Consider the following 12,741-nt stretch of genomic DNA (forward strand, 5'->3'; position numbering starts at 1 on the left):
CTGTTGTTCCGAAACGAACAGCTTCTCCAAGATTTTAACCTTTTCCATATTCTGAGTCCAGAAATTGCATTTAGTCCAGAGGCCATTGTCTTTGATGATGGAATATCAGCCAGATTGGTGTAGTTTGCAATTTCGCTCCTGTTTACAGTCTGAGTGCTGGTCGATCCGTGAACCCATCCACGAATTTGACAAAGTGGAATGCAAATCTACTATATCCTGCAGATGCAGTGCTGCGGGTGGAGTGAGTCTCTTCTGTTGGGATTATTTTGACTTCAAGTAACTAATCTACAGTGCCAGTGAAAGTATTGATACCCTCAAACATTTCCACAATTTGTCACATTAAAACCATAAACGTCAAAGTATTTTAATGATTTTCTTTTTATATAATAGACCAACACAAGGTAATGCATAATTGTAAAGTCAAAGGAAAATTATCCATGATTTTCAATTTATTTATTTTTGCTAATGAAAATCTCAAATGTGTGGCATACATTTTTATTTAGTCCCCACCCCTCCTGAGTAAATACTTTGTGAAAGCACCTCTTGTTGTAATTACAGGTGCAAATGTTTTTGGGTTTGCCATCTGCTCATGCTCTATCAGATTGGAAGGAGAGCATCTGTGAACAGCGGTTTTCTAGTCTTGCCATGGATTCTCAGTTGGATTTAGGTCTAGACTTTGACTGGTTCACTCTAACAAATGAATATGTTTTGGTCTAACCCATGTAGCTGTGGGTGGATGTTTCTGTCCTCCACCCCCGCCTGTAACAGGTTTTCTTCCAGGATTGTCCTGTGTTTAGCTCCATCCATCTTACCATTAACTCTGACCAGCTGCCATCCCCATAACATGATGCTGCCACTAGCATGTTTCATAGTTGGGATGGTGTGTTCAGGGTGATGTGCAGTGGTAGCTTTCTGCCACATGTTGCATTTTACATTTAGGTCATGAAGTTCAGTTTTGGTCTGATTTGAGCAGAGCAGCTTTTTATCACATGTGCTGCATCCCTACATGACTTGTGACAAACTACAAACAGAACTTCTTCTGGCTGTTTTTCAAAAGTGGCTTTATTCTTGCCACTCTACAGTAAAGGACAGATTTGTAGAGTGCAGATCTAATAGTTGTCCTGTGGACAGATTGTGGATCTCTGTAGCTTCTCCAGAGTTAATCTCATTCAAGATGCCTGTCACAGCTAAGCAACCTTAACAAAAAACAAACAAAGCATGACTATAACTCAGTCAATTTTACAGCTATGGATCTAAAATTTGGTGTGGTATTAGCTGAGACCTTTTCACAGCTTATTCTCTGAGCTCTAACTAATCATGTGAGATCTGTTATTAAAAGTTCCCCTCTTACTATTGGAGTCACTACTGTCTGACTGCAAATAACATATTCCATGAACAAGTGGACAGGTTTTAGTTAAACTTTCAAAAAGTAATCATTGGATGTATCTGTACAACTGATTACCACTTGATTACAACAATTCAACATGGCTACCACAGTTTATTGTCTTTAGCCAGCACAAAAATGGCTATAACGTAGTCAAATTTACAGACATGGAGCTAAAATTTGCTGTGATAGTAATTGAAGGTCATCACCAACACATACTCCTGAGCACTAATACATCTTGCAAGATTTCACAGTATCACATGAGATCATGCATGTCATTTGACCAGAACAACTATAAGTATCATTTTTCATCATAAGATGATCTTAATCTAAAACACTGCTATGAAATTCAGTGGATCATATGTATTCCCTCAAGGAATGCTAGGTCTTTCATTTTTAATAGGAGTAATTAGCAACAACTACGAATAGAAATAAAGACATGAGAAGGTAATATTACTGATGTATTTCACTGTGAATTGAACCAGTACACTGTTTATTTTGACTTCTATGTAAGATGTCTTAAGCAAAGTGAAGTTCAGAAAATTTAGACCAAGTTTTTATTTTTGGCCCTATAACATTGAGTTTGACACTCTTATGTTAAAGAATAATCAAATCCTGTAGCTCTGAACCAGTTTTCCCTGGTGACCCCTGAAGAAAAAGACTGCATGAAGGCATCCTGAAGAGGCAATTAAAATAGTTTGTTTTTCTCGTGTTGCCAGGAGATGGCGAGTGCAGAATTGAAACAGATCAGAGAGGCTCTCACTAAAGAGTCCATCAGAGAACATCAGCTGTCCAAGGTGGGAGGAACCGAGACGGACATGTTCATCTGCAACAAGTGTCACGGGAAAAGCTGCACATACACGCAGGTCCAGCTCATGGAAACTCCTCGTTGGTTTCTGCTTCTTTTCTTTTTTTATTTATTCTTTCAAAATCATTTCTTTGTGTTACAGGTGCAGACCCGAAGTGCGGATGAGCCCATGACAACTTTTGTTTTGTGTAACAGCTGCGGCAACCGATGGAAGGTGAGAACACCTCATCAGGAGCAGAAAAGAACAGAATCTAGTTTTCCTGGGTCTTGAAAAGTCTGGAATTTGGTTTTACAATATTCCGAGTTGGGATGGGTTTGGAAAAACATTTGATTTTAAATTTATCCTATTTTTTCATGTTCTAAAAATATTAAACATTTAAATTGTAAAAACCTTTTAATTAAACAATAAGAACTTTTCATTATTCATTATAAATAAAACATGAAAGGTTATTCCCAAAGAAATCTTGCATGGCAGCTCTTTTAAAATCAGAAACAAACTGTAAAAACATTTTATAAATCTTTGAAAATTTAAAAACATGCTTTAAGTATAGATAGTTTGTTACCAGAGTATACAATTTAAAGCATACTCTGGTTTTGTTTTACAGAATGAACATTGTTTTAATTGAAGGCCTGGCATTCCTTGAAGGAATTCATATCACTCACCACTTTCATGTCAGAGTTTTAAACTAAGGGGGAGAAATAAGTTATAGCTATTTTGGTCAAACCTTGTAAATGAAGTTACATATAATGTCCTCTAATATTGCAAGATGTCACACACGTCATGAAAGACTCAGCTACTACATCAATCAAATTTGAGCTCAGTATTTATAGTATAGAGTTAGAGCCATTTTTTTGTTTCCTGGGTCATTTGGCTGTGGCAGCTGTCATAAATTGTGTGGCTTCAAAAATTAATCAGTTGTAGATAAATGGACTGAACTTATATAGCGTTTTTCCAGTTATTTTTGACCACTTAAGGCGCTTTACACTAGAGCCACATTCACCCATTTGCACTCACACATTTATACACCGATAGGTAGGCAACTTGGGGTTAAGTGCCTTGCCCAGGGGCACATCAAGATGTGATTAAAGGAAGCTGGAATTGAACCTGCAACCTTCTGATTATAAGATGACTACTCTACCTACTGAGCCACAGTTGCCCCAACCCCAATTTGTTGATGTAGATTCGCAATTATCCAGGGCATGCCAAAGCCAAAGAAATTAAAAATCAAAACAACTAAATTTCAATTTTGTAGTTAAAGGCGTTTCACTTCCCATCCTGGGAGCTTTCTCTATTGGAGAGTTGAGTTCTAAGCTTGAAATTGTACAAGATGCTCAGTTATGCAGCTAGATTCACATGCAAATTAATCTCCCTCGCCTCCCAATGGTGAGTCATTAGGGCTTTGTTTGACTGGTTCATAGAGAGATGCTTTGGGCACATGTGTGAAGGTGTGAGTTAGAGAGCAGATGACTGAGTATCAGGCCATCTGTCGTCTTGGTCCAAAATATGAACATTGTGGTCCTCATAAGAGTGTCTCTTATCCTTGAGGTGTAGGTGCACAACTGAGTCTTGTCCTGCAGAGGTGGCTCTCCTGTGTTGAGCCATGCGTCTGTGGAGAGGCTGTTTAGTTTCTCCAGTGTAGAGGTCTGAACATTCGTCACTGCAGTCTGTAAATATCTAGGATATGAAGGGACCAGTTGCTGGATTTGATATAAAACAATGTCCCATTCATGTTTGATTTAGGATGCTAGCTGTTCAACAGTCCTGGCTTGTCTTTGCTGAATTTTTTGTTTTTACTTGGTGAGATGTCTGAACTGTATGCAGGCCAATGCAGCACCACTCTTCTTGGTTATCAAAAGAAAATATTAATTTTCGATTCATCTGACCAGACTTTTTCCACTTTGTTCTAATCCATTTTAAATGAGCTTTGGCCAAAAGAAGATTGCAGCATTTCTGGATGGTACACTTATTTGACCCGTTCTGGCAAAAGAGTCAGAAGTATTTAGTGTTTTTAAATTCTTCATCTCAAATACTTGAAAATGATATTGTTTGTTGAAATGTGGCGATTTGTCATCTGACCTGGCAACAAACTAGTTTTGTTTACGAGAGTTCTGGTTTGAAAACTTTATACTAGAGTTTCCAAAGAGGAAAGCCTAGGTTTCACAATGACGCCAAACATTATATGAAGTAATAGCTCGGTTCTACTGCAGCCAGCAGAGAAAAATGGTCAATTTCAAAAGGAAACTAGAACTGCAAGCAGTTATCATCAGGGTCCAAGCCCTTTTGATGCATGTTGATCCTGGCTCATCCCAACCCCAGCACTTCGTCAGCCTTGCAAAGCACAGTCTTGTACCATGATGAGTAGTAGTCTTAAGCCCTAAGCTCTCAGCAGCTTTTTTGGTGCCATAGTTTTGAAGGTTGCCCTATAAGGAGTACAAGTCCCAAAAAGAAACTTGCTGATTTTCTTGGTCCTTTTGATAAATTCAGTGTATCAGGAACAGAATTATGGTCAGATCTGAGTATATAAGGCCAAAATGCTCTTTGAGAGTCATAATTTTGAGGCTCACGTTTATCCCCTATGATCTTAAAGGGGACCTATTATGCAAAATTCATTTTTTGCATGTTTTTTCACTTCCATTTGGGTATCTACTGCTTCTAGAAACAGTCCAAGCTCAAAAAAGGCCAACAGCAGGAAATTTGCATAAAAGTGGCATAGCTCTAAAGCCGCTCATTCTCAAATGAGCTCAAAACAGGCAGAACAGATCAGGTGAAATTTCAATATCTGAGAATGATTTTGTGTATTAAATGTAATGCACATGTTTTTAAATTCACAGACCAATCCGTACTTGTTCAAGGAAGCATAATAGGCCCCATTTAAGATTTGTGACACCACACTAGATGTTAAAATAGCCATTTCTTATGTAAATTTTACCTAAATATCTGTAAAACTGAAAAAGTTGAGCCATTGTTGTGTTTGCTTTTGTCAATAAGATGTGGTGGCCATCTTGAATTGGGGTGACTCTAAAAGTTAATCAATTGTAGAGGTATATTAAATGATTACTTTCTGAGAGTTTTATTAAAGTCTACCATTGGCCGTCAGTCAGTTGGGATCTAATGTATCACTTGACAAATTTTTTCATGTAACTTTCAGAAATTAATCATTGGATGTTCATTCTCATCTGATTACCTTTTAGAGTCAAGCCAATTCTAGATGGCTGCCACAGCCTATTGACCTTAAAACATACAGAAAATGCTATAATTCTGGGATTTTTACACATATTGGCCTAAAAGTTGATGTGGTAGGAGCTGAGACTGACCCCCAACATAATTCTGAGCACAAAAAGATTGTGCAAGATCTTTGTTTTAAATGTTACTAATAACTAGGTGGTCAACTCTCTGTTAGCAAATTATCTTATGAACCATTGGATGAATGAAAAAAAAAAAAATCAGGAAATAATCATTTGATGTACACATACAACTGATCACCATTTGGAGTCAGTCCAATTTAAGAATAAGAATCAGAATTGCTTTATTGCCATTGCCAGTAAACAAGTTACAGGCTAGGAAATCGTTTTGGTGTACTGGTGCAAATAAAACAAATGCAAATGAATAAGTAAACATGGAACAAGAAAGAAATGAATTAAAGTGTACATGTGCATTATGGCAGATGGATGAAGTGGCTGTGTCGTGCTAGAGTCAATTATCTGTTGTTCAGCAGTTTAGTGGCAGAGGGAAAGAAGCTGTTCATGTGGTGGGAAGTTCTGGTCCGCATGGACCGTAGTCTTTTGCCTGAGGGGAGAAGATTAAACAGGCTGTGTCCAGGGTGAGAGGGGTCAGCTGCAATTCGACCTGCACGTCCTAAAGTCCTGGAGGAGTACAGGTCCTGTACGGGTCGGAGGTTGCACCCTCTCGGTGGAGCGCACAAAGCGTTGTAGTCTCTGTTTGTCCCTGCTCGTGGCCCCAGTGTACCACACGGTGATGGAGGTGGTGAGGATGGACTCAATGACAGCTGTGTAAAACTTTACCATCAGCTCAGCTGGCATTTTGAGTTTCCTCAGCTGTCGTAAGAAGAACATCCTCTGGTGTGCTTTCTTGATGATGGAGCTGATGGTCGGCCCCCACTTGAGGTCCTGGGTGATGGTGATACCCAGGAAGCTGAAGGAGTCCACAGTGGCGATGGTGAGGTCCTTAACAACGAGAGGGCGTGGTGGGTCTATGGCTTTCCTGAAGTCCACAATTAACTCCACCGTCTTCTGGGTGTTAAGCTCCAGGTTATTTGAGCTGCACCAAGACACCAGTCGATCCACCTCCGTCCTGTAAGCAGACTCGTCCCCGTCTGAGATCAGACCGATGACGGTGATGTCGTCCGCAAACTTAATCAGTTTAACAGACTCACGGCTGGAGGTGCAGCAGTTGGTGTGGAGGGAGAAGAGCAGAGGTGAAAGTACCGTGCCCTGGGGGGAACCGGTGCTGATGGTCCGAGTCTCTGAGATGGTCATCCCCAGCCGTACGTACTGCCTCCTATCAGTCAGGAAGTTGGTGATCCACCTGCAGATGGAGTCGGGCACTTTGAGCTGAGAGAGCTTATCTTGGAGCAGGTGTGGCAAGATTGTATTGAATGCAGAGCTGAAGTCCACAAACAGGATCCTGGCGTAGACTTTTGGGGTGTCCAGATGTTGCAGGATGAAATGGTGGGCCAGGTTAATAGCATCGTCTACAGACCTGTTAGCTCTGTAGGCGAACTGCAGCAGGTCTAGGNTTGGTTTAGATATTAAAAGTTATGGTTTTTTATTGATTTTAGTAAAAAAAAAAATCTCAACTTTTAGGAAAATGCCCCGCGAAATCAGGCATTTTAGCCGCAACAATCACAAAAAATGCCCGCAAAAACCTGGAGGGACTGGATAATGGAGGATTTGAAGCAGGCTGGCACATGACACAACTCCAGGGAGGTGTTGAAGATGTCCTGAAGATGGGAGTGAGCTCATCTGCACAGTGTCTCAGGGTGGAGGGGGAGACACCATCTGGACCCGGAGCCTTACGGAGGTTCAGCTTGCTGAAGAGACTGTGCACATCCTGCTCCTGGATGGTGAGGGGTCCGGGAGAGGGGGCTGAGTCCACAGTGTGCTGTAATGGAGTGGAGTGATTGTTGGTGACTGGAAGGGTTTCAGGGCTGGCTGTTGGGCCATCAAAGCAACAATAGAAGTCGTTGAGGCTGTTGGCCAGTTTCAGGTTGCAGGTGGCATGGGGGGCTGTAGGCCGCTACCTCAACAAGCTAATACAAAAATGGCTAGAGATCGGGCAGTTGTACAGATATTGAGCTCAACTTTGTGGTAGTAGCTAAGTGTCATTCCCAACAAATACTTGTAAAATACTTATAATACTTATAAAATGCTTTTATTAAACCCAGTCCTTTTACTGACCTGTTGCCAATTAACCTTATTAGTTGCAACACGCTCCTGTTTCTTATTCCTACTACTTACTTTTACTACAGCCTTTTGCTTCCCCATTCCAACTTTTTTTGAGATGTGCTGCTGGCAAAAAGTTCAAAATTACTTATCAAACAAAATTCCATTATTAAAACACAGTTCTCTCTGTATTTTATTCTTTGTCTTCTAGCACAGTCTCTTCTCTGGCCTAATCTGTCACAGCACGCGTCTACTGCAACAGAACAGAACAAAGATGAATTGTGCTGGTAAAATAAGTCTTAATGAGGGATTTTCTTTTTTTTCATATTGAGTAATTATTTTCAAATTCTCCATCTCAAAGGCTTCAAAATCATATATAGTTTATTGAAATTTGCTAATTTATTACTTAGTTAGCAACAAGCAAGTTTGTTAACAACAATACCAGTTTAAAAACACGATTTTTATTTGTGTAGAGTGATGGCACCAGTGATTCCAGCCCCATACCTGTTGGAATCTTTTCACTTTTCCTGCTCTGCCTCTGACTCATTTTGCCAGCACAGGTCACAGATGCATTTACTGTGTAAACCTAAGAACAGTATAGACCACGAGATGAAAACTGATCACAAATTGAAGTGACAGATAATATGAATGGTAACCAAAGAGTCCAGAACAACTTCCAAAGTGATTAGAGGTGAACTCCAAAGTCAGGGTACATTGGTGTCTGATCACACCATCGGTTACTGTTTCAGCCAAGATTAACTTAATGGAAAACCATTGAGGAGAACACCAAATTATACAAAAGTAAGCTTAGAATTTGTCTAAAGGCATATTGATACGCTGCAAAGCTTCTAGGAGAATGTCCTTCAGGAAGATGAAACAAGACTGGAGCTTTTTGGCAACAAATCCCATCAGCTCTATGTTCACAGAGCCAAAAATTAAACGTATAAAGAAAAGAACTCTGATCTTACAGTGAAACATAGAGGAGGCTCAGTTCTGGTCTGGGGCAGATTTGGTGTATCTGTCACATGGTATCTTAAATCTATGCGAGTACAATGAAATCTCAAGATTATCAAGTCATGGAAACGTGCTGCTCAGTATCAGAAAGTTTGATCTCACTCGCTGGTCATTTATCTTTGAACATAGTTAAAAACACCCTGGAATGTCTCAGAACAAACATTGGACCATTCTGAAAGTGGCCTTCTGAGCCCTGATCTAAATCCTGTTGAACATCTGTGGAAGGAGCTGAAAGCTGCAGTCTGGAGAAGGAAGCCTTCAAACCTGAGACAGATGGAGCAGTTTGTTCATGAGGAGTGGACCAGAACACCTGTGGACAGGTGCAGACGTCTCAGAGAGAGTTACAGAAATCACTGCAGTGATTGTCTCAAATAAAATAAAATAAGAAAATATTAAGTTAACAGCACCATTAATTTCATTAGTTTCTGTTGAATTCTGTTGAACCAAAGTTCAAATAAAAAGGACTAATAACAATTAAGTTTAAGTAATTTTTAAAATTATTTTAATAATTTAATTAATTTGTCAGTTTCAAGTTATTTCAGGGACCTGTGTGGGTCTTTCTTTCTTTAGTGATAGTAGGTGGCAGACAAATTTGTCTGCCCATAAAACTTTTGTAGTCTGTCTGTTGCGGCTCTGAGGAGTTGAGGAAGACAGGTTTGTTGATGTACCAACAGAGGGCAGCAGAGACCCCCCTTCCCCCTCTTCCTCTGCTCTCATATTGTCTGTCGGGTTTTTTGTTTTGTTTTGTTTTCTTGTTTTTCCAAGACTTTTGCTATTGTAACCCAAGGAAGAAAGTTTTTCTTTAGTTTTTCTAACCAGAGACTCAGTTTAAGTGGGCAACAGGTGGAAACAATAAAGAAAGTCCCCATTTAAAAAAAAATATCTGGAGTAGTGTAGACAGGGCCTTTGTTTGAACCCAAATTCATTGAATCTCAATAACCTTTGGTGGTGGGAGTTGATAAATGGACTTCTCCACTCCAGGATAAAATGGGAGAATATGGCAGATTTTCTTTTCTTTAACATTCTAATCACTTTTCCTTTCTTTCTTTTACAGTTCTGTTGAAGACCTGGGGATTCAACATTCAATTAAGGAGCAAACTCGCATAAATAAATAATTTCAATTTAGAAAGTTATTTTTTATTTTGTAAAGGTTTTTTATATTTATTACTAACAAATACAATATATGTAGAAGAAAAACTGTAAAAGTTGATGTTGGTTTAATTGATTTTGTATGAGTTGATTCTGAAGGTACATTTCTACCACAGTGAAGATAATGCAGGTGCCTTTCTTTGCAATGTTGTGCTGCCACTTATTTTTTCTTCTAACACTTAAATTAAAGTTGCTCTTGGGTTAATATCAGAGCCCAGACTGTTGTTTCTTTTTTAATTATTTGTTTTGATTTATTTACAATTCGTTTTGAAGAAAGTTCTAGCATTCCTTGAAAGAATGCATATCTCCCAAGTTTTAAACAAAAAACTCTGCAATCTATTAATGTACAATGTATAAGTATGAGTTGTAATTGACTTTCAGATACTACCACACCAAATTTGAGCTCAATCACTCTAAAATTGAATGACCTTAGAAAACACAAAAATGACTAAAGTTAGTTGGATGCAGTGGCCATCTTCAATTGAGTTCACTCTAAAGCCAATATATACTTTCTGAGAGCTTCATTAAAATCTATTCAGTTTTTCATGAGATATTTTATTAACAGCAGAAAGAAGGCACATTTCCACTACAAGTACTTTTTTTTTCAGGAACTAAGACAGTTTTTTGGTGGGGACCATTTTCAACCAATATCCCACTGGGCTGCAACTATTGTAAGTTATTTATTTATTAACCTTTATTTAACCAGGCAAGTCTCACTGAGATCACAGATCTCTTTTTCAAGGAAGGCCTGGACCAAGTAATTATTTATAATGCCTTTCACAGGGTAAAAACCATAAGGTGCTACACAGTACAAAAGATTGTGGCATTAATAGCAGCCTTTGTCCAAAAGACCTCAAACTGTGAGAAGGATATGGAGTTAGATCTGGACTAACTGGACCTTATAGGGTTTTATAAGTGGAATAAACCTTTAAAATGAATTCTAAAATGTGCTGGTAGGCAGCCCTCCCTGGGCTGCCATCTTACCATGGTGGAGGGGTTTGAGGGGTGTCCCAATGATCCTAGGAGCTATGCTGTCAGGGGCTTCTTGCCCCTAGTAGGGTCAACCATGGCAGACAGGTCCTAGGTGAGGGATCAGACAAAGTGCAGCCCAAAAACCCCTTATGATGAGTCAAAATATTGGACATAGTGTTCCTTCGCCCGGACGTGGGTCACCGGGGCCCCACTCTGGAGCGAGGCCTGGAGGTGGAGCATGTTGGCGAGCGCCTGGTGGCCGGGCTTTCGTCCATGGAGCCCAGCCGGGCACAGCGCAAAGAGGATACGTGGGTCCCCCTTCCCATGGGCTCACCACCTATGGAAGGGGCCAAAGGGGTTGGGTGCAATGTGGGATGGGTGGTGGCCGAAGGCGGGGACCTTGGCGGTCTGATCCTCGGCTACAGAAGCTGGCTCTCGGGACTTGGAATGTCACCTCTCAGGTGGGGAAGGAGCCTGAGCTGGTGTGTGAGGTTGAGAGGTTCCAGCTAGAAATAGTCGGGCTTACCTCAACACACGGCTCTGGCTCTGGAACCAGTCTCCTTGAGAGGGGTTGGACACTCTTTCACTCTGGAGTTGTCCCTGGTGAGAGGCGCCGAGCAGGAGTGGGTATACTTGTTGCCCCCCCATCTTGGTGCCTGTACGTTGGGGTTCACCCCAGTAAACGAGAGGGTAGCCTCCCTCCGCCTACGTGTGGGGGGACGGGTCCTGACTGTTGTTTGTGCTTATGCACCGAACAGCAGTTCAGATTACCCACCCTTTTTGGAGTCCTTGGAGGGGTTACTGGAGGGTGCCCCTCCTGGGGACTCCCTTGTTCTGCTGGGGGACTTCAATGCTCACGTGGGCAATGCCAGTGAGACCTGGAGGGGTGTGGTTGGGAAGAATGCCCCCCCCTGATCTGAACCCTGAACTGTGTTCTGTTGTTGGACTTCTGTTCTCGTCATGGATTGTCCATAACGAACACCATGTTCAAACATAAGGGTGTCTATATGTGCTCTTGGCATCAGGACACCCTAGGTCACAGTTCAATGATCGACTTTGTTGTTGTTTCATCTGATCTGCGGCCGCATGTCTTGGACACTCGGGTGAAGTAAGGGGCGGAGCTGTCAACTGACCACTACCTGGTGGTGAGTTTGCTCTGATGGTGGGAGAGGATGCCGGTCAGATCTGGCAGGCCCAAACGTATTGTGAGGGTCTGTTGGGAACGTCTGGCAGAGTCTCCGGTCAGGCGGAGCTATAACTCCCACCTCCGGGAGAACTTCAAACATGTTCCGGGGGAGGTGGGGGACATTGAATCTGAGTGGGCCATGTTCCGTGCCTCCATTGTTGAGGCGGCTTTTTAGAGCTGTGGCCGCAAGGTAGTTGGTGCCTGTCGCGGCGGCAACCCTCAAACCCGCTGGTAGACACCGGCGGTGAGGGATGCCGTCAGGCTGAAGAAGGAGTCCTATCGGGCATTTTTGGCCTGTGGGACTCCGGAAGCAGCTGACGGGTACCGGCAATCCAAGCGGCATGCGGCTCGGGTGGTCGCTGAGGCAAAAACTCGGGCATGGGAGGAGTTTGGAGAGGCCATGGAGAAAGACTTCCGCACGGCTTCGAGGCGATACTGGTCCACCATACGGCGTCTCAGGAGGGGAAAACAGTGCAGCACCAACACTGTTTATAGTGCCGGTGGTGTGCTGCTGGCCTTGACTCAGGATGTTGTGGGTCGGTGGGCAGAATACTTTGAAGACCTCCTCAATCCCACCAGCACGTCTTCCATTGAGGAGGCGGATCCTGGGGACTTTAGGTCAGGCTCTCCAATCTCCGGTGCTGAGGTCACTGAGGTGGTTAAAAAGCTCCTCGGTGGCAAGGCTCTGGGGGTGGATGAGATTCGTCCGGAGTTCCTTAAGCCTCTCGATGTTGTAAGGTTGTGTTGGTTAACGCAACTCTGCAATATTGTGTGGACATTGGGGACAGTTCCCCTGGATTGGCAGACCGGGGTGGTGGTCCCCTT

General features: G+C 42.0%; 1 protein-coding gene across 2 annotated transcripts in view; it reads left to right on the forward strand.

Annotated features, from left to right (window-relative positions):
- Positions 1-9,970, forward strand: part of tcea2 (transcription elongation factor A (SII), 2) — a 26,850-nt gene extending 16,880 nt beyond the window's left edge. For both annotated transcript variants that reach the window (XM_017409645.3, XM_037977032.1), the window contains 3 exons: positions 2,104-2,250; positions 2,335-2,406; positions 9,664-9,970. In XM_017409645.3, the coding sequence (XP_017265134.1) occupies positions 2,104-2,250; positions 2,335-2,406; positions 9,664-9,672 (228 nt within the window). In that variant the 3' untranslated portion in view covers positions 9,673-9,970. The remainder of the gene's footprint in view (positions 1-2,103; positions 2,251-2,334; positions 2,407-9,663) is intronic.
- The last annotated feature ends 2,771 nt before the right edge of the window (positions 9,971-12,741 follow it).

This window comes from Kryptolebias marmoratus, linkage group LG8, assembly GCF_001649575.2.
Source record: "Kryptolebias marmoratus isolate JLee-2015 linkage group LG8, ASM164957v2, whole genome shotgun sequence".
Classification (NCBI taxonomy): Eukaryota; Metazoa; Chordata; class Actinopteri; order Cyprinodontiformes; family Rivulidae; genus Kryptolebias; species Kryptolebias marmoratus.